General features: G+C 40.5%; 2 protein-coding genes across 3 annotated transcripts in view; both read right to left on the bottom strand.

Annotated features, from left to right (window-relative positions):
* LOC126088159 (uncharacterized) overlaps positions 1-23,708 on the bottom strand; it is a 475,823-nt gene that overhangs the window by 288,279 nt on the left and 163,836 nt on the right. The gene's annotated exons all lie outside the window — the stretch shown is intronic.
* LOC126088151 (pyruvate dehydrogenase phosphatase regulatory subunit, mitochondrial-like) overlaps positions 19,688-23,708 on the bottom strand; it is a 199,290-nt gene continuing 195,269 nt past the window's right edge. The window contains exon 15 of one of the 2 annotated variants that reach the window (XM_049906267.1): positions 19,688-20,333. In XM_049906267.1, the coding sequence (XP_049762224.1) occupies positions 20,081-20,333 (253 nt within the window). In that variant the 3' untranslated portion in view covers positions 19,688-20,080. The remainder of the gene's footprint in view (positions 20,334-23,708) is intronic. The other variant, XR_007519946.1, reaches the window with a different exon arrangement.

The raw sequence follows: 23,708 nt of genomic DNA, 5'->3' as shown, positions 1-23,708 counted from the left end.
ATGACACAAATTGCCAAAGATGTGGGAAGCTCAACTATATGGCTGAGTGCTGCTGGGCATCCTATTGTGAGAACAACCATACTGTTGGACACAAACAGGATTGTTGTCAGCAAAATAAGTGGCAAAATTCCCCCAAAACAAAAAGGTACTAACACGTGGGGCAGGTTTTGCAACTGACCCTTGCCTCCAATAAAATATATGAACCATATAAAAGGGGGAAAGGCCACTGAGGAGGAAAATTTAGTTTCAGAGGCCAAGCTCAGAGGGAAGACTCAAAATTCTTGTGGGTCCTGGAGATCAGATTAGTATTCTTTTTGTTCCTAATAATGACAAGCATGTGCTAAAACCACCATGCCACAATATAAGTGGACCTGGAGAAGAGATAATAATTCCTGCAGGCACCTGTACAATAGACCTGCACATTGAAGGGAAAAAGTATGTCTTTGTTATGGAAGTAGCAGGAAACACAGACTAGACTTTTATGATATCTTAGGGAATGATTTACTAACATGCTATCAGGCTGTGATAGATTATAAAACATGCACTATCCAATTCTGTGATTCCATACACTGAGCAGTGAGCATGCATCACAATCTCAAGGAACCAGTGAAGGGTGGCTCACCTCACAAGCTCCAATCAAGCTGCGTATATGGGCACTGAAAATGACCACACCCGTGAAAATCAGTGGTGGAACAGGATGAGTTCTCTGGATCAATATCAAAGACCAGGAACCACCAAGATCAGACTTTCTGGTTGATTCACTCACCCAGAATGACTTTCTCGACAGGTCGCAACTACATGTTAGAAGAGGTTTCAGTAAACCGAAGATAAAGGGAAAGAGGTTTCAAATACTGTGTGTGTTGATAATTTTTGTCAATGGGATATAGAAATACCACGTGGTACAATTTTGTCAGTGGCAAGGTGGTTATAGAAACTGAAATGGCAAAGCCAAAACAGGTTAAAAGAAAGAAAAGGAGGCAATTATCGGTAAGGTATGTTTCCATAATAGCACATGCATTAAGAGATCAGTTAAAGAAGAAGTTGGCACATTTGCTGGTGCCAGAGCAAAATCTTATCTCCAGTTTCAGAGGAATATGTGTGTCTCTTTGAGGAAAGGTAGTATTTGCCAGCTACTGACCTCATACTGCAAGAAATTCACACAGGAGACACAAGCCCAATCATACAGAAAGGATATCGAATACCATACCATCTACAGTGTGTTGTTGAAGATACTATTCAACAGCAGGTGGATGTGGGGACAATTCAATTCTCTGCGAGTCTGTGGTCAAGACCTACCATCAACGTACCCAAAAAAGCAACCAATGGGGGAAAAAACCTATCATGTTTGTGTCAATATGAGGGTGGTAAACAAGGTTACCACACCTGATACCAACCCCTGCACATACTGATAAGACCTCAGACAGATTTTGAAACTGCAAATACTTTACCACTCTTGACATGAATTTTGGATATCATCAGATTCTGAGTGGACCACAAGTGGTTCCGTCTGGATGGTATGAATTCTTGCACATGCCTTTTAGTCTAAGAAATGCTCCTGCAACTTTTCAGAGATTTGCTGACTTGTTATTAAGAGGTTTAAAATATACTATTTGTTTCATGTATCTCAACAACATTGTAATTGTTGCAAAAATAGTTGAAGAGCATGCCAAAAGATTAAGAAATGTATTATCTTAACTCCAAAATGCAAATCTAAGTTTAAAGATACATAAATGTTCTCTTGCACAGTCACAGTTTCAGTACCTGGGACATGTCATCAGTTCAGAAGGGGTTAACCCACATCCTAAGCTAACTGATGCAGTTGATAATTTCTCAGTGCCAAAAAATGGTAAAGAGTTACAATCTTTTCTTGGCCCACCCAATTATTATCGTTGATTTGTAAAATATTATGCTACAACAGCAAAACCATTGACAAATCTATTAAAGAAAGGTACAGGGTTTGAATGGACGGAGGAGTGTGAGGCACCAATGAGAGAAATTAAGAATATATTGTCTAATTCACCTCTATTAATATACCTAGACTTTGAAAAACCACTCATCCTTTGGGCAGATGCATAATAGTATGCAGTTGGGGCCATTTTGAGCCAGGAAACTGATGGGGAGGAAAGACCAGTAGGTTATGCCTCCAGGCATATGAATTATGCAGAAATTAACTACAGCACTACTGAGAAAAAGTTGTTAGCTCTCACATTTGGTGTAAATTACTTTAAATGTTATTTGTATGTCAGCAATTCACTGTTGTTACAGACCACATCACACTAGTATGGATACTGAGTTTAATGGACCCCAGCAGTCATCTTACTAGGTGGGCATTAAAATTATCTGATTATACAGTGCCGCATAAACCCGGCTGTTTGCATGGAAACGTTGATGCACTTAGAAGAAAATTTAAGAGTCGTGCAAACAGATGATGTTTCCATAGAAGAACTGAAAGAATCACAAGAGAGAGATGTAGAATGCCACCGGAATGCATCATTCTGATTTTGTTCCACAAGATGGTGTACTATATACAAGACTCTGTTGGATAACAGAGTAGTAGAGTAGTAATACCTAAAGAACAGCAACAACAAATAATAGCACAGTATCGTGACAGTTTACAGGACCGCCATAGCAAGTGACAAGACACAAATGCAAGAACAGCACGAAATTACTGGCAGAGTGCTCGACAAAAAGACATTTGGAAGTATACACAAAACTCTCTGCCTTGTGCACAAGGAGCACCTCTACCAAGGACTAAAGTTCCTTTAAAGACCAAAACCATTTCAAATTGCAGCCCTTGATATTTGCGTCCCATTTCCACAAAGCACCAAGAAGAATAAATATATGTCAATTATTTATCATTTTCAAGATAGTTAATTTTTATACCATCTGTATGTATGACTGCTGAAACTGTTGCTTGTGCTTTTGTCAATCACTTGATATTGCTGTTCGGAAGTCCCAAGGCAATACTCACCAACCATGGCTCAAATTTCATGTTGACACTGTTTGCACAAGTTTGCAAAATGTTACAATTCGAAAAATGGTGAACTATGCCCTTCCACCCTAAAGCCACCGGGCACCCAGAGTATGTGCACAAAAAGTAGTGTGTGAATGTTATCATATTATGTACTGAAAACACACTTAGATTGGGACAGATATGTAGAATTCATCTCTTCTTCATACAACGGTTGTGTCCATGAGGCTACGGGATACTCCCCATATGAAGCCAATTATGAGAGAACCATGAAATTGACAAATTGCCCCCTGGCACCAATGTAGGCAAAGTGAATAGATTAGCCCGTGACCTCAAAGCCACTTGGAAACAGGTTAAACACAGCAATTCCAAAGCCACACAAAGACAGTTGGAGTGTAGCAACAAAGGCACTACACTCCCTCAGTAGAAGATCAATTATTTAGTATTGCTTCAAAATGCTGTGGTGAAGAAAGGGTGAACCAAGAAGTTCACTCCCTCTTATGAGGGCTGTTTGCCATTCTTATGGAAAACTTCTTTGGTAAATGCTGAAATACAGTAACCCAATCGCTCTATCATAGTACATTTTGACCAGCTAAAGCTGTATCACAGACTAACTGCCCTGTCTCAATTTGCTTGACCTGCCTCTTCTTCTAAAAGAACTACAGCACACAAATGCCACAATGGTGAGGCCAAAGAAAAAGGAGGACCGGCTGATGGCAGCCCATTCCCACTATGCCATAAGGAATAAGCACTCTTGTGGCCTATGCTTCTGGGACTTAATACATTCTGTAAGTGAGCAAAAACATCAATGTTATTACTGAGTGAAGTTTAATGGAAGTTTTAATTATGCAGCGTACCACATGGATGAAGACAATGGCCAAGGAGATGCATTGTAGCCCCTTGTACACAGTAAGAATTTGCTTGCACTTTCCATGTTTATGATCAAAAGTGTTTGTATTTATGTCATGTTTATATATGTCATAGTTCTGAAAATTAGCAGCCAGAGCAGAGGGAAATAATTTTATAATTAACTATAGGAAATAAGGATAAAAGTTAGACGGAAGTCACAGAAACTGTTTTTGCAATCGTAGTAAAATCATATCACACCGGAAAACATGAAACTGCAACTGAGCTTTTGAAACAATAATCTCTAAGTTACACAGACTAGTATTTGCCAACCAGTTTTTCCTGGTCATAGAAAGAGATACTTCACACAGAAGAGACTAAGTAATTACAAGTTCATTGCATTCGTAAGTCATGTAAGACAAAAGACCTGTGTGAGGCATATAGGCAGCATTTAGTTTACACAATATTATTGCCACTAGTAACAGATGTAAGATGTCATAAAAGACCTCTCAAATGCTAACCAATAACCATCCTTCAGGAAAACATACTTGCAAGTCGCACCTGAACATTCAGAGACTACAAATTACACTCCATTAGAGGATTTATCAGAAACTACTTCTTGTGCTACACCTTGAACACTTTCAGAGAATAATTGCTGAATTTTGTTTAGTCGGCCTTCTCACAAGAAGACCCAACACTGAAATTACATATTTGATATAGTACTACATTTGAGTCTAATGTTCAATCTCAGTTAATTGTTACATATCAAAATGATGAAGCTACCTGAGCATGGAAATCACACCATCATACTGTAGTCACACTTATGAGTGTTAACAATGAACAACTTACAACACATATGAGTTAACAAATATTATCTACATTTACATTTACATCCATACTTCACAAGCCACCTGACGGTGTGTGGCAGAGGGTACCTTTAGTACCTCTATCAGTTCTCCCTTCTATTCCAGTCTCGTATTGTTCGTGGAAAGAAGGATTGTCGGTATGCCTCTGTGTGGTCTGTAATCTCTCTGACTTTATCCTCATGGTCTCTTCTCAAGATATACGTAGGAGGGAGCAATATACTGCTTGATTCTTCGGTGAAGGTATGTTCTCAAAACTTCAACAAAAGCCCGTACCGAGGTACTGATCGTCTCTCCTGCAGAGTCTTCCACTGGAGTTTATCTATCATCTCCATAACGCTTTCACAATTACTAAATGATCCTGTAATGAAGCGCGCTGCTCTCCGTTGGATCTTCTCTATCTCTTCTATCAACCCTATCTGGTACGGATCCCACACTGCTGAGCAGTATTCAAGCAGCGGGCAAACAAGCGTACTGTAACCTACTTGTTATGTTTTCGGATTGCATTTCCTTAGGATTCTTCCAGTGAATCTCAGTCTGGCATCTGCTTTACCGATGATCAACTTTGTATGATCATTCTATTTTAAATCACACCTAATGCGTACTCCCAGATAATTTATGGCATTAACTGCTTCCAGTTGCTGACCTGCTATGTTGTAGCTAAATGATAAGGGAGTTTTCTTTCTATGTATTCGCAGCACATTACACTTGTCTACATTGAGATTCAATTGCCATTCCCTGCACCATGCGTCAATTCGCTGCAGATCCTCCTGCATTTCAGTACAATTTTCCATTGTTACAACCTCTCGATATACTACAGCATCATCCGCAAAAAGCCTCAGTGAACTTACGATGTCATCCACAAGGTCATTTATGTATATTGTGAATAGCAACGGTCCTACGACACTCCCCTGTGGCACACCTGAAATCACTCTTACTTCGGAAGACTTCTCTCCATTGAGAATGACATGCTGCGTTCTGTTATCTAGGAACTCTTCAATCCAATCACATGATTGGTCTGATAGTCCACATGCTCTTACTTTGTTCATTAAACGACTGTGGGGAACTGTATCGAATGCCTTGCGGAAGTCAAGAAACACGGCATCTACCTGTGAACCCGTGTCTATGGCCCTCCGAGTCTCGTGGACGAATAGCGCGAGCTGGGTTTCACACGACCGTCTGTTTTGAAACCCATGCTGATTCCTACAGAGTAGATTTCTAGTCTCCAGAAAAGTCATTATACTCTAACATAATACGTGTTCCAAAATTCTACAACTGATCGACGTTAGAGATATAGGTCTATAGTTCTGCACATCTGTTTGACGTCCCTTCTTGAAAACGGGGATGACCTGTGCCCTTTTCCAATCCTTTGGAATGCTATGCACTTCTAGAGACCTACGGTACACCGCTGCAAGAAGGGGGGCAAGTTCCTTCGCGTACTCTGTGTAAAATCGAACTGGTATCCCATCAGGTCCAGCGGCCTTTCCTCTTTTGAGCGATTTTAATTGTTTCTCTATCCCTCTGTCGTCTATTTCGATATCTACCATTTTGTCATCTGTGCGACAATCTAGAGAAGGAACTACAGTGCAGTCTTCCTCTGTGAAACAGCTTTGGAAAAAGACATTTAGTATTTCAGCCTTTAGCCTGTCATCCTATGTTTCAGTACCATTTTGGTCACAGAGTGTCTGGACATTTTGTTTTGACCCACCTACCGCTTTGACAAAAACCAAAATTTCTTAGGATTTTCTGCCAGGTCAGTACATAGAACTTTACTTTCGAATTCATTGAACGCCTCTCGCATAGCCCTCCTCACACTACATTTCCCTTTGCGTAATTTTTGTTTGTCTGCAAGGCTTTGGCTATGTTTATGTTTGCTGTTAAGTTCCCTTTGCTTCCGCAGCAGTTTTCTAACTCGGTTGTTGTACCACGGTGGCTCTTTCCCGTCTCTAACGATCTTGCTTGGCACATGCTCATCTAACGCATATTGTACGATGGTTTTGAACTTTGTCCACTGATCCTCAACACTATCTGTACTTGAGACAAAACTTTAACCATGACCTTCACCCAAATTATTTCACATTTCAGATCGCCGTCAATTTCCTTCGATACTATTGCACTTCTTATCGCTATAAACACGCCTCCCCCTTCACTGTCCAGCCTGTCTCTGCAGTATACATTCCAATCTGAGTTTAGGATTAGGATTATGAATGAGCCAACAGCTACACATTTAAGTGAAGCATCTGTACTTCATTACACCAGTATTTTACACTTTGTCATGACACAGCAGTTCTACCTGATACAGTCACCTGCAAATGCTTTTACTAGGATGGTTTGAAAAGTTCTAGCAATCACCGCGAGAGGTCAGCACTAGCGCAATGAGTTGTTCATATGATATTCATTGGACTGTTGCCTGTGAACAAGTGCCACGTCAGTGCTGTGATGGTGACATGGTTCTGGTGTTGTTCCCGCATAGTGATTTGCGAAGATGGAAAAAATCGAGATTAGAGCAGTGTTTAAGTACTTCATAAAGAAAGGTATGAAAGCAAAGGACATTCATGGCAATTTACAAAGTACACTGAGGGACTCTGCTCCTTCATATTTAACAGTTGCCAAGTGGACAAATGAATTTAAATTTGGTTAGGAGAGCTTAGATGATGATCTGCACAGTGGTTGGCCAAGATGTGTCACTACTCCAGAAATCATGGCAAAAATGCACAAAATGGTCATGGAGGATCACCGATTGAAAGTGCGTGAAATTGCTCATGCTTGCCAGATGTCATCTGAAAGGATATATCACATTTTAACTGAGGAATTAGAAATGTAAAAATTATCTGCATCGATTGGACCGATGACCTCGCTGCTTGTCCACTCTCCCAAATCAGCCAGCCAACCCTCCCCCAAATCAACCAACCAACTACAACAATGAGAAGTCCATCAAGGTAAGTTTACCTCTGCCAGTCAGGAGATGGCAGAACTATGAACGTGTCACTACAGGTCATCAAACTGTAGCATCACATACAGGTTAATCATTAAATACTTTTCACCCCTTCTCCATAAGGAATATGGTCAAAAATATGAGTAAAAAAATTCTCTTGCCACTAAGTATGATGCCGTGAACAACGCCATATAGTGCAAATGCATGGCTCTGTGACATTAAAACAGCGAAATGGCTGCCACATGACATCTCAGAGCCTTTAGCCCTTGGTCCACGTGTTGACAAGCTGCCTGTGCAAGGGAGTACATGTGCACCTTAAATTAACTTTACAAACACTAAAAGATGGACTCTTCTCACCAAGTTTGCAGGTTGTATCACACTTTAACAATGAAATTTTTACATAGGAAATTGAAAATTAAACCCACTCGTCATGTGAATAGTTATGCATTTGCCAAATGACTTGAATAAAACCAGTTTTGGAAGGTACCCTGTTCACTCAGGTGATTTGGTAGAATTCTTGCATAGCAAGCAAATATTTGAGTCCCTTTCAGAGGAAAAAGTAGGCATACTGGAGACCTCTCACACAACTTAACGGCATTGTGTGACTGGAAATTCAGTATATTAATGCCAATAACCTTGAATAAATGGAATTATTTCAGCCCTATTCAGTTACTGATTGCTGGCACATTTGGCTGTCCTATTCTTCACTGGAGCTGGGGTGATTAACGGAGGTTCATGTTTTAGCAGCCGCTGCTACAGTATGCATTTCAAGAAAGTTCTTGCTACATCAGAGAGGGGCAATACAATACATTACAGTATAATCAGATCTTGCCAGGCAGATTGATGTCTAACACACACAGTGATTCTTAATGGAAATGCAAAATCATGAAACCTTACTTTGCAGCAAGATGTGAATGATACATAACTGTCTACAGACATGCGAACAATACATTTGATACAAACAACCAGCTTATTTTGAATTAATTTTATTTCATCTATCAGATGGCACAATGTTCTGAAACAAATACCTTACATTATAAGCAATTTATTTATGATATACTGCACTGATAAATAAATGTAAATGTCATGTGACTAGGGCCTCCCCGTCGGGTTGACCACTCGCCAGGTGCAAGTCTTTCGATCTGATGCCACTTCGGCCACTTGCATGTCAATGGGGATGAAATGATGATGATTAGGACAACACAACACCCAGTCCCTGAGCGGAGAAAATCTCTGACCCCACAATGAATAAAAAAACACACACATAACAAACCTAGATGAATATACCACACAGTTATCAACATGTTTGAGAGAGGTGGAAATTGTTAGGAATATGTAAGAAAGATCATGCCTTGCTTCTATGCCAAGAGAATAATATTGATGTATATGAGCATAATAGACAATGAGACAAGCTGTTTGACACATACTCTCAGTTATTTCTTGTAAGTTATGGTGATCAAGTCGGAGATACGTAATACAGAACATGATGACTAAGCCATTAGCTCATCTGCTCCTGCTGTATTGTTATTTACATGTGATATTTATAATTGGAGCTCCACCTTAAGCGTTGTATTTCATGTAATATGTTCATTTATTTCATTTGAGAGTCTACCACTTCTTTCTGAGCCTGACCACCATTTGAAGATTTCTTTTAATTTTATCATGTCAGTATGTGTGAACATCTCATCGCAGTTACATATTGCTCAGAATGAGTCTTTGTAAATTAACAAATGTCGTTAGTGCATGGCATAGCAACTTGGTTTATGTGTATGTGGTATCTAAGAGAAATACCCTAGTTTCGAGGACATACCTCTTCATGCAGTTCAAATTGTAGTGCATTACTTTTCCCATACAGGGACTTATACCTATTCATTCCACAAACTATGGATGTTTTTTGTGCTGAAACTGAGGCACAATATTTCTTTCTTTGGTCAATGAGGTGCTAACTGGTATAATCAGTACTAAGGCCTCCAACAGTGCCAGCACTATCATATTCTTTCACAGCCATTTAATATCGAGGTATTGCTCCTCCCTTATTGCAGTAGCCATATTATTTTATTCAGATCTAATTGCAAGCTACCAGATGCTACTCCAACAGCCAGTCAGGCACACTAACACTGCTTAAAGGAAGAGAAATGGGATAACTCATGCCTACATTTAGTGAACAATGTCGGGTTAGAGAAGTCCCTACTTTGACATTATGCTGATCACACCAGTGGTTAGGCACGTACTGGATGGTGCGTCTAGTATGGACACATATTTCTGCCTTGTTGATGCCCCCAAACATCTTTGCTCTATCACTAATCCTTTTTTGGCAAGTGTCACTTTGGTGACATCCTACTGTTACTCTATCAACTTCAGTCACGAAACATGGAAGCATATCTTATTTAGCAAACAGCTTTACTTCTGTAGTCAGAGATAATGGATCAATAAAGGATAATCAACTATGGATCCATTGTAACTTATTGTGTATGCGCATAGTGCAGTGTGATTGCAACCATGTGTATTATAATCACATAGCTTGGAGTACAAAATTTTTCCTCAATTCTTAGCAGATCAAGAAACTTACCTGTTTCATTTTCATACCAAGAGTACACTAGATGATGGACTTCATTGGGGATAACCTGTACACTAAAATCTATTTGTCTAGCTTTTGCCTTTTGCCCCATAGCCATGCTCTCGATTTTAGCCGTCCCCGTACACCTGCCCACTACCGTATGGCTTCAGCTGCCAGAGATTGCAGTCATATGTGTGTGTGTGTGTGTGTGTGTGTGTGTGTGTGTGTGTGTGTGTGTGTGTGTGTGTGTGCGCGTTTTTTCGACAAAGGCCTTGTTGGCTGAAAGCTTATTTTATGACAGTCTTTTTGTTGGGCCTACCTGCAACTCAGCATCTCCGTTATATGGCGAGTAGCAATTTTCCTTTTCATAATATTGTTACATTCCATCCTGGATTGTCATTGTTTGACAATTGCCCATTACTGTACTTTTGATTTGTTATCAACCCATTGCCACGTCCCAGACCTTTCAGGTCACTTTAGTGTACAGTGGTCTTTTGTTCAATATTCCCTTGCGTGATATAATTCCCCCTACTGTTGAACTCCCAGCACATTTAATTTATACCCATAACATTAGCCTTAGGCCCTTCCTGCTGTACCTACCTGAACTGCCAGTCCGCTTGTCACATCTACCGTACATAATTTTCTGACATTACCAAGATGTCTCAGAATCACCTCTTAGAATCCATGAATAAAGTCCTAGCCAAGAAGCATAGACAAATTTCTCTTGATCGGGCTGCCGTACATCTTGCTGAATGTCACACTCAAAATTTTTACAATCGAGTGGTTATTCTGAGCGTTATGTCTGTGCCTTCAGCTCTACTTGGTATTGGCTTTATTGTATAGATTTTATATAAAATATGGCTATGGTAAATCACATGAATCAGCACTGTAGGTTGTACCAAATCCCCAACCAGTCAGTGAATATAGGGATTAAAAATGTCATTACACAGGCAATGCCCTCCTTTTGGTTAAGACACAAATTCTATTTCAAATAATTAGTCCAGTTCTGATGCAGGTCTAATCATACCAAATTTGTAAAGGGGAACACCTATCTTTGTTTACTTTAAATGTCAATTGTGCATTACGTATTATGCGTTTAATGGAAAATTGTTGTATTTCTAATGATAGTCATTATAAATCTTCTGCTCCCCTTTCTACATAATGTAAACTACTTGAACCCCTGTTGATGCGACTCCCATCTATGACTGTTTTAGTCACTGTTAGCCAACCCACTTGCTGCACATCAGACTTGAAGCCAGTTCCTACTCACAGTACCCGTGTAACCATTCGCTGACTGCTGCTACCGTGCTCACAGCCACACCTGGTTGACAACTACCCACTGCACACTTGTTAAGTGAGATGCTTCAAGAAATAATACATGTGAACATGATTTATAGCAGTACTGAAAATTTCTACTCCCTGCCCTAGTATGTTTTTGACTTTTAGTTACACCCTCCATTAGGATAAGTCCCTTTTCCTGAAACAGTAAATGTCAACCAACTTGTAGGGATTCACTTCAACAGTAATACATTTTTTGATATCGTCAAACTTGATCTAAATCAATTACTTACCTGCAACTGGCTCTAACGAAAGACGGGGAGGGGGGGGGGGGGGGGGGTTGAGCAGCCCATCGTGGTGTTAGGGATAAAACACAGCATTAATTTCTTTTTCAAATTTTGCAATATTTTTCTTGTGACCACCACTGCACCTCAGTGGCATGATGAGGTTACATAAGCAGCTTCGCATCACTGGTGATGGACCCCATGCTCGGTTCCGCTGAGCTAGGGATGCTATCGATGGAGCTGGTGAGCAAGTAACACTTTCAGAAGGTTCAAAGCCAACCAATGACAGAGCAGAGATCAGTCACCTAGGGTGTGTGGGTTGGCCGGAAAGACAGTGGCCACAGCAGTGGATCATTCTCTTTCTACCAGCCGTCCTACTCTACATACGTGTCCACCTGCTCCTCCCGTTGAGGGCTAAATGCTCTCCACTGCTATGCGCAAGTCTCTTCTTCATTTCACACTTCAGGGAGAACAGGATCGGTCCTAGACATCCACTTATGCTCCTTAACCCATCCTGACACATACAATAGCTCATTTCCAAAATTATCTGAATGGTTACAGAAATATGTAAAACCATCATTTCACAACCTGTCTGTGCTAACAAAACAAGCAAGGAAAAGTGTAGATGAAAGCCCCTGTTTTGACACTGCTTGGTTTCACGACTGCTTTGTAATCTGTTAATTTCATACCTTGCTTTTGAAAATGAACAAACTGACTTCTAAAATTGTGCAGCACACTTAGTTCAACTCCTGCATGACAATCATATATTGAAGAGTCTTTTCACGAAGTCATTACAGGAACAATGTGTCCTTAGTAGTTTCCCTTGAATGTCAGCGATATTTCATCTGTGTTACATTCTATCTCACATATGCAAATAACACCCAAATGTATCAAAGCAGCAGCCGAAAGAATATCGTTGTTGCTATATCAGGCATGCATAAATGACAAACCTTGTACTGTGTCGTAATGGACAGAAAACCTGAGTCTTATACTAAATCCTAAGAAGACAGGTGAATCTCATATTCCACCAATAGTTGATCAGCTAACATTTTGGTGATGACACAAAACAAACTTTCTTTTATGTAGCAACTCAGGCTGATCATATACAATGGGAAGAACAAACTGTTGCAGTGTGCAGGAAATCTTTCTCTTGACTGTCTAAAATAATTGCAAATCTTTGGAAGAGACATATCAGTGTGTTAACATATTTTACATATTTTCATTCAATACTGTCATATGGAATAATGTTCTGGGCTAACTTATCTTCAAGAACTCAGTTCACTCCTCCATCCAACCGTGATCCACCCCCACTGCCTCCAAACCACCCCCTGTTAACTTTCCAGAATTTCTTAACCTCAAACCATGACTCACCATCATTCCCCAAATCCCTCAACATGTAAACTAACCTTACATCTGCATAAAGAACTGCAGTCCACCATCTAAAAACTGATCCCAACCTTATAATCGTACCTGCAGACAAAGACTCCACCACCGTTGTTTTGAACCACAAGGATTACGTAGCAAAAGGACTCCGTCAGCTGTCAGATACTTCCACCTGCAAAACATGCCAGAATGATCCCATTCCAGTAATCCAGCAGGATCTCCAGTCACTACTCAAACCCTTAGGCCCATCCCAGAACCTCTCCCCAGAGCCCATCTCTCTACTTACCCCTACCACTCCCCGCACTCCCACCTCCTACATGCTTCCTTAAGTCCATAAAGCCAACCACCCGGGACGCCCCATTGTGGCCGGTTATTGTGCCCCCACTGAGAGAATCTCTGCTCTTGTAGACCAACACCTTCAACATATTACCCAGAACCTGTCTTCCTATATAAAAGATATCAACCATCTCCTCAACCAACTCTCCACAGTTCCTGTCCATTTACCACATGGTGCCCTGCTCGTCACTATTGATGCCACCTCCCTGTACACTAACATTCCTAATGCCCATGGCCTTACTGGTATAGAACACTGCCTTTCCAGATGCCCTATGGATTCCAAACCAACAACCTCCTTCCTAGTCTCCATGACCAACTATATCCTCATCCACAATTACCTCTGCTTTGAAGGCATTACCTACAAACAAATCCGTGGTACAGCTATGGGGACCCACATGGCACCATCCCATGCAAAACTATTTATGGGCCATCTAGAGGAATCCTTCCTAAAAACCCAGAATCCTAAACCCCACACCTGGTTCAGATTCGTTAATGACATCTTTGCTATCTGGACTGAAGGTGAGGACACCTATTCACTTTCCTCCAGAACCTCAACAACTTCTCCCCCATTTGCTTCACCTGGTCCTACTCAACCCAACAAGCCACCTTCTTAGATGTTGACCTCCACCTCAGCGATGGCTACATCAGTACCTCTGTTCATATCAAACCTACTAACCACAAGCATTACCTCCACTTCGACAGCTGCCACCCATTCTATATCAAGAAGTCCCCTCCGTACAGCCTAGCCACCGGTGGTAGTCGCATCAGCAGTGACGAGCAGTCCCGAGGGTCTCACTGAAGCCTTCACTGACCACATTTATCCTTACATTCTTGTACAAAAACAAATCTCTTGTGCCTTATCTTTCCAGTCTCCCACCACCTTCCAAAGTCCCAAAGTCTGACCACAGAAGAGCATTCCCCTCGTAACTCAGTACCATCCGGGACTGGAGCAACTGAATTACATTCTCTGCCAGGGTTTCGATTACCTCTTGTCGCGTCCTGAAATGAGAAGTGTCTTACCCACTATCCTTCCCACCCCTCCTACCATGGTATTCCACTGGCCACAGAACCTACACAATATACTCATCCATCCTTACACAACCCCTGCTCCCAATCCCTTACCTCATGGCTCATACCCCCGTAATAGATCTAGACGAATGACCTGTCCCATACATCCTCCTACCACCACCTACTCCAGTCCGGTCACTAAAATCACCTATCCCATCAAAGGCAGGGCTACCTGTGAAACCAGTCATCTGATTTACAAGCTAAGCTGCAACCACTGTGCTGCATTCTATGTAGGCATGACAACCAACAAGCTGTCTGTCCGCATGAATGGCCACCGATGAAATGTGGCCAAAAAACAAGTGGACCACCCTGTTGCTGAATACGCTGCCGAACATGATATCTCTCATCCCAATGACTGCTTCACAGCCTGTGCCATATGGATCCTTCCCACCAACACCAGCTTTTCTGAATTGCACAGGTGGGAACTTCCCTGCAATGCATCCTACATTCCCGTAACCCTCCTGGCCTCAACCTTCGTTAGTCACTGTCCTCACCCATCCAGCCCCCTCCCTGTTCACATTCCAGCACTACACAACCGTCATTTCACCGCCACACCCAGTCTTTTAATTTCTTCTTTTTATTTATCTCCTTTCCACAAGTTACCCCCTCCCCCCGTCCATACCTTCTCTCCTGCCCTCCGTCTAAACTGCAACACTCCACTGACTGCCACTCCCATCATACTATCCCTCCCCCTCCCCGCCCCAGCCGCCTCCTTACCCCCACCCAGTCACCACTCCCATCATGCACTGGTGCCGCTGTTCGCAGTGTGGTTTCAGCTCTCTGAGACTGCAGACGTGTGTGCAAGTTGCGTTCGCGTGAGTGTGTGTGTGTGCATGTGTGTATGTGTGTCTACTGCTGACAAAGGCCGCAATGGCTGTAAGCTATAATTGTGTGAATCTTTTTGTTGTGCCTATCGCAACTCAGCATCTCAGCTATATGGTGAGTAGCAACTGCCCTTCTCTGGTATTGTTATATTCCATCCTGGATTTTCCATTGTTTGACTATCTTCAAGAAAGAAAGTCTTGGTTGCTCTAAAATCTGCTGTAAGAATAATATGTGGTGCTCACAACTGATCATCTTGTAGACTTGTTTAAGGAGTTGGCCATTCTGACAACTGCTTCACAGTATATTTATTCCCTTATGAAGTTTGTTGTTTATAATCCACTACAGTTCAAAAGGAACAATGATGTACATAATTACAACACCAGAAGGAAAAATGACATTGTTTACCCCATGTTAAAGTTGTCTTTAGAACAAAAAGGGGTGCACAATGCTGCCAAGAAAAAATTTTGATCACTTACCCAGTAATAAAATGTGTGTGGCAGACAGCACTGTAAAATTTGAAAACAAACTGACAACTCCTTCTATTCTGTAGAAGAATTTCTATTATTGTAATGTGTAAAAGGTGATGAGTAGGAATTACTAACTCACATCCGTATATCATGTTTCTTTTTGGAGAAAGAACCTTAAAATGTTCATAATGTAATTGTATGTACAAATTAATTTGTGATGTGGATGTAAAATGTCTTATTCCACATCATTACCATTTATTGTTCAGTATGATCCATGGAACATGAAACGAACCGACTATACAATGCAAACACTTTGAAAAATTTTTGTACTTAAAATGAAATAAAAATTTGTTGAGTCACCAGTTTTTTTTAATCTATGCTGCTGTGATGTACAAGTAGTTCCAACATGACACAAAACCGTGAAAACACCTGACAATTCAACTAGCCATTAATATTTGCTCAATGTGTAACATTTTGTTGTTTGATCACGTGAGTGCTTCCTGTGGTCTATTACGGTGGATGCCATGAAATTATTATAGGGTGGGTGCCACTGGATGAGTGTGGATGAGTGATGTGATTCTCACATGCTCTGTTTCATTCATTGGTTTCTGATGTCCTTAATACTTCTCTTCATATACTGCCATGTTCTTCTACATCCTAGACGTTCTATGTCATATTCTCCACATATTTTTTTCCTAGTTATTTGTATCTTGTGACATATTCCTATTATGATTTATTAATTTTGCTGTCAAAAATTATGTTTCTGCATTTAGTGAAGTTTCCAAAGCATAGAGCAATCAAGGATGGGACAGTAACTGATTAAAATGAAACAGGTGGATACTGCATATGTGAGGTGTGGATTCATATGAATGGCCCACACGTCTAACTTGTTCCACATTCTGAAATGTTCCTTCATGATGAGATCGAAGGAATATGATGAATGATTCCGAGAGAAAAAAAAGTCAGTTAGGTCTCCTAACACAGCAACAGTATGAGGTTGAGTTGTGACAAAACTGGAATTAAGTTCTAGGTGATACTATTAAGTGCCCCACCAGTAAGGACTTCAACTACCGCAGAAATAATAAAGAAATATCAGCCTTCACCATTTAATAATGTATCATGTTTGCTGCATGAGACAGATAACTAAGGATGCGTAATCTGTACAGTCCTACAATGTGTGAGCAAAAAATACAGAGCATAATTTTATTAGAAATAAATTAATAAGCTTACATGGAATGTGATTTAAACTACACTGAAGAGACAAAGAAACTGGTACACCTGCCTAATATCATGTAGGGCCCCCACGAGCATGCAGAAGTGCCACAACATGACATGACATGACATGGACTTGACTAATGTCTCAAGTAGTGCTGGAGAGAACTGACTCCTTCAATCCTGCAGGGCTGTTCATAAGTCCAGAGGAGTACGAGGGTGTGGAAATCTCTTCTGAACAGCACATTGCAAATCATGCCAGATATGGTCAATTATGTTCATATCTGGGGAGTTTAGTGGCCAACAGAAGTGTTTAAACTCAGTAGGGTGTTTCTGGAGCCACTCTGTAGCAATTCTGTATGTGTGGGGTGTCGCATGGTCCTGCTTGAATTGTCCAAGTCCATCAGAATACGCAATGGACATGAATGAATGCAGGTGATCAGACAGGATGCTTACATACGTGTCACCTGTCAGAGTTGTATCTAGACCTATCAGGGGTCCCATATCACTATGACTGTACATGCCTCACACCATTACAGAGCCTCCAACAGCCTGAACAGTCCCCTGCTGACATGTGGGGTCCATGGATTCATGACGTTGTCTCCATACCCGTACATGTCCATCCGTTCGATACAATTTGAAACAAGACAGGCAACATGTTTCCAGTCATTAACAGTCCAATGGCAGCGTTGACAGGCACAGGCGAGGTGTAAAGCTTTATGTCATGCAGTCATCAAGCATACACAAGTGGGCCTTCAGTTCTGAAAGCCCCTATCAATGATGAAACTTCCTGGCAGATTAAAACTGTGTGCCAGACCGAGACTTGAACTTGGGACCTTTGCCTGTTTTGTTAAATGGTTTGCACGCTGACATTTGTTGATGTCCCAGCACTGAACTCTACAGTAATTTCCAAAAGGGTAGCACTGCTGTCACGTTGAATGATTCTCTTCAGTCATCATTGGTCCCACTCTTGCAGGATCTTTTTCCAACCATAGTGATGTCAGAGTTTTGATGTCTTACTGGATTCCTGATATTCATGGTATATTTGTGAAATAGTCATAAGGGAAAATCCCCTCCCCATCGCTACCTCAGAGACGCTGTGTCCCATGGCTCATGCACCAACTATATAACACCACATGCAAACTCACTTATATCTTGATAACCTGGCGTTTTAGCAGCAGTAGCCGATCTAACAACTGCACCAGACACTTGTTGTCTTATACAGGCATTGCTGACCACAGTGCCTTATCCCAACATTGAACCCATGACCAGAAGAATTCTGGAAGGCTTCTTTTGAAAGAGCATTCCGATGATCTGTCATGGCTCTTTCAATGTCAGGAATGGTGCCAAAACATTTTCCGTTACGCACGTTTTTAATTTTTGGGAAGAGCCAGAAGCTGTATGGTGCTAAATCAATCTGGTGAGTAATGTGGATGTGGACATACAGGAACGCTTTTTCCAGGAGAAACTAATGACTCAGAAGTGAGGTGTAGCACATTGTCATGATGAAGAAGGAAAGCATTGGCCCATTTTTCTAGTCTCTTTCATTGTACATTGTTTCACAAATGTTGCAGTATGCTTTTATAAAATTTGGCATTTACAGTTGTTTGCCCTTGGAAAGAACCCTGATCACAGTACACTGTGGGGGGGACCAACAATGAGCATGACATTGATATTTGATGTTGACTGAAATGTCTTTTTCAGGTGAGGAGATCCACTGGTTTTTGATTGGGAACTCTGAGTTTTCATCCCAGGGCCATGTCCGTAGACCCAAGTTTCATCTACAATTACAATTTTGGATATAAAGTCCGGATCTGAATGAACACAGTCCTTCAACTCCATGCAAACTGACACATGATTTTCTTTCTGTTCATCACTTAAAATGTTGGGAACAAATTTTGCATTGACTCATCTCATTTGCAAATTATCAGTTAAAATGCTTTGCTGGACCCAAACAAGATGCTAAGTTCTTCAGCAAGCTCTTGAATAATTATTTGCCACTTTTTGCACATTTTCTTCTGTTTTTGAGATTAATGTACGTCCCAAATTTTGCTTGTTTTTCACCGACTCAGTTCCACTTTTAAATTGCTCAAACCATTTGTAAACTATCTTCAGAGTTACAGCATTATCACCATACAACAATTTAAACATTTTATGAGTTCCTTTGGCACTTTTTTGCAACTTTAAACAGACCTTAATTTTTCACAAGTTGTTCAAAATATGTTATGTGCTACAGATGTGGTAAACACAGCCTCACTGTAGCATCTCTGGCCGTTAACTGACAAGTCACAACATGTCCCAATTTGACGCTGCCTGTCTCAATGGATCAGGCTACCAGACAAATTACATAAATGGTTATAGTGTCAGCAGTTGCTGCTAAAAAAAATTGATCCATCATATTATTTCTGTCTGTATTTATGTTGAAGACTGAAAGTAATAATGCTGTTAAGACAGTTTGCTTAGTTTTTGGGATGAACAGAATGTTAGTATTTCAATAGTTATGCAACTGCAGCAAGAACACATGGCAAATAAATTTTGACAAGAGTTACCTGTTGGTTCTTTTAATCTACAAGCACATATGAAAAATCTCATGTATTTTATATGATGATTACTATAAGTTATCTGTTTCTGTTTTGGCATATAAAGTCATGAGAAATACATATTTGTTTTTAATCAAATGGAAAATTTAATTAACACACCTTAAAATTACAAGAAAAAAAAAAAGGTTAGCCAGAACTTACTTTCAGGAGACAAAAATCGTAGTACTGCTGACAACCAGTAACTCTGTTCTCTGTTAATAATGGACATTGTGTTCCAAAAGCTTGGGTCACTGTTCCCAGTTTCAGTGTTTCTGCAGGAAGCATTAGGGTTTTCACCTCCTGAAGATAAATTGTGGTTTTTTTTCCTTATTTGGATTAGGAAGGATCAGACAGTATGGACTTTGCTTTGTATACTCCTACAAATAGGAATAAATCAGAACTCATGGGCAGGACTATAGATCAGAAGTTTGTCAAATAAGAGCTTTGCAGACTCCAAACATTGTTTACGTGTCTGATTATTGCACAGACTTTTCCTTGATGAGAGTTGGCCGGTAATGATGGTCACTTGTCTTCCTTTTTACTGTAGTAAAAAATGGAACATGCATGTGTGGCTTAGCAGTTACTCTTTGGCCTGCAATATCAACTTCATACTTCGCATTTCGGGTCATTATGAAATCATTTGTGACAATGGGTCTTGAATCACTGTTGGTTAATCCAGGGTGTCTAATATAACCCAAGCATATTAGTTTGTCAAGTGTGAAACCATACCTGCAACACAAAAAGAATCTCACAGCCTCAATCACTTCATACAAAATATATCGTTAGTTCTACTTGCAGTTTTTATGTAAGTTGCCTTTATTGTTACTCTATGGACACAATCTGCATACATGTTCTCTGACTTGATAGAAGGGAGGGGAGGGGAGGGGAGGGGAGGGGAAGTGAAGTGAAATGCAAGGAGGAACATAACACAAAGAAGTCCCACAGGAAAAGGAATAATTTGGAGGAAGTAATCTTGTTAATAAGAGGAATGGGAGCCACATTTTTTTTATTTATTTATTTATTTTTTTTTTTTTGCTTTGTGAGGAAGGTTTGGAAAACTGAGGTCTAATAGAAATTGCTTTATAAAGCAATGTATGTGTATAGTGATATATAATCTGGTTATAATAGAAGGAAACATTCCACGAAGGAAAAATATACCTAAAAACAAAGATGATGTGACTTACCAAATGAAAGTGCTGGCAGGTCGACAGACACACAAACGAACACAAACATACACACAAAATTCAAGCTTTCGCAACAAACTGTTGCCTCATCAGGAAAGAGGGAAGGAGAGGGAAAGATGAAAGGATGTGGGTTTTAAGGGAGAGGGTAAGGAGTCCCCGGGACTGGAATGACTCCTTACCCTCTCCCTTAAAACCCACATCCTTTCGTCTTTCCCTCTCCTTCCCTCTTTCCTGATGAGGCAACAGTTTGTTGCGAAAGCTTGAATTTTGTGTGTATGTTTGTGTTCGTTTGTGTGTCTGTCGACCTGCCAGCACTTTCATTTGGTAAGTCACATCATCTTTGTTTTTAGTGATATATAATCTGATTGAAAATAATTTTGCACCGCCTGTATATCTGCAAATTTGTGGGAGTGTAGATTCAAGATAAGCAGGAAATGCACGCATAAGTCTTATATATACATATATAAAAACTTTAGGCCTATCGTAAAATAAAACAAAATAGTCTGTTCAAAAGTATGTGTCTTTGCACGTCTGGGAAATCAAAACCTGCAGATGACTAACATTCAGTTCCATATTGCTCCACCCCACACACTGTAACATGCTTGGAAACTCCTTGTGATAATGTCCACATGATAGCAGAGATGTCACTGCTCAAGTCTGCTCTACTCTTCCATTGTGGTTAATCTGAGGCCATCCAGTGGGTTCCTGGGGCAACATGCTGCAAGTTTCAACTGGTCACAACAAGGCCCAGCATATTCAAAGCCAAACCTGTCAACAATACGTTGACTGTAAGCTTGGACAGTAGATTACAGAATCTTGTTCTGATTCTGCATAATCCTCAAATTACCCTTGACAGTGATGAGAGACATTCCACATCCATACACCATACCAGCATAATGCATGACTCCTTGCTTAGCCCATGAGACTGCATGTCTGAGATGTGCACTGGTACCCTGTCCACATTCTGCTATGATGATCATCAGGCATTAGACAAATCATGCACTCATCAGTGAAGAGAATCCTATGACAATGATACAGGTTCCATTCTATGTGTTTCCTTTTGCACATTCTTTGTGCACCACTGTGTTGGGAGATTCAAATGGCTCTGAGCATGATGGGACTGACTTAATGTCTGAGGTCATCAGTCCCCTAGAACTTAGAGCTACTTAAACCTAACTAACCTAAGAACATCACACACATCCATGCCCGAGGCAGGATTCGAACCTGCGGTGGTAGCAGTCGCGTGGTTCCAGACTGAAGCACCTAGAACCGCTCGGCCACAGCGGCCGGCTGTGTTGGGAGGTTTGCACTGTTTGTACTGGATGCCTACAGGCCAAACTGATCATGTGGAGATGGCTATGTATCTCTAGGTCAACATACACCTTCCAGTTGCAACCAAAAATGCAGCATACAGTTCTGTTGCATTCCCCTAGTCATACCTACAAGTCATAATTTGTAACAATCACCAGCTGGTGTTGTGTGGATGACTACTACAAGGCAGATGCTTCATTTTCATAATAGCCATAGAATTTTCTAATAACATCACTATGGTGTATTTCAGTTCGGTGGGCAACTTCCTGGGTGGACAACCCTACATGCTGGAAAGTGACAATCAAGAATCAAGAATTTTATTCACCATAGATCATTTTACAATGATATTGGCTTCATCATACACGATGTACTAGTACATGCATGACTGATATAAACTTCAGTGGCTCTTTCAAGAGTGCTGGCAAACTGAACAGCATACACAAGCCACATTGTTCCTGTTCACAATTAGAGACACAGTGTGGTCTCCTGAATTGCCCTGAGAATGTACATTTTCTTTCACCTTTAGTATGCATGTATGCTGTACATGGCAAACTCTGGTGGTCAAATCAGTACTGAGAACCCTGATTCTTTAAACTGACAGTCATTAGAATGGTGCAAAACCTTTTTAATTTGTATTTCTAAATGAAGATAATAACTCTTGAAATATTTTGAATTTCAATTAGGAAGACCAAAAAATGGCAGTGACTGCTCTAGTGCAGAAGTGTTATTTGAGTGGAAATATTGGGAGGTCTTCTGGTCTCTGCTAAATGAGAATTAGGTGTCTAAGAATGAAAGAAGAGTGCACAGATTGCATTCACTCATTCCCAAAACTACCACTCAACTGATGGCTTCCATTAAAATATACTTCATCATCTGAAACAAAATAAAAGTGACAACTTCTTCAAGTTCACTGATTTCTTAATTTATTGTGTTCTTTAGATCCCCTCAAGAAGGAGAAACGTCAGGGATGTGGAGTAAGTGAAGATATACATTAACAAAAGACAAGAAATTCATAAAACTTCATTCATACATGGTATTGGCAGTAAACCATCACTACACAGCTTATTGCTAAGCATACGCACGCCAGATAAATGTGACACAGCAAATTTGAAACAAAGGTGCTACTTTATCAGCTATATTAAATAGCTGCTGTTTGTCCACTGCTGATAACTTATTATTACGCATTTACATTGTGTTTGTGTATCGCTACTGGGAGGTCTGTAGCAACATGCTGTAAGCAGGTGCATTGCCTAGGTTTTGCATCACATTGGTGTAAAGCATTTGCAGTACTCTGCTGTTGAGACTATTTCAGGCTTTCCTTCTCCCTCGTGCATTTTACTAACATCTCAGAGGATGAGTACTTTTCACAAACAAACTTACGAAATAAATATCTACTATTAGCACATATAAATTAATGATAGCCAATATGCCTTTTGGATTATGTAAATACAAGAATTTACATTTCGGTATACTCAGTGCCCTGGAAATTTTCAAAAGATTTTTAGAACAACTAATTCTGGCCATGCTATTCTAAACAAAATACTTGGATAATATGATTACAATAAAAGCTATGGTCCAAGAACACTTGAAAAATCTTTTCATTTTATTT

This window comes from Schistocerca cancellata, chromosome 6 (genome assembly GCF_023864275.1).
Source record: "Schistocerca cancellata isolate TAMUIC-IGC-003103 chromosome 6, iqSchCanc2.1, whole genome shotgun sequence".
Classification (NCBI taxonomy): domain Eukaryota; kingdom Metazoa; phylum Arthropoda; class Insecta; order Orthoptera; family Acrididae; genus Schistocerca; species Schistocerca cancellata.
Note: the sequence above shows the minus strand (reverse complement) of the source record. Positions and strands in the feature narration are given on the sequence as shown.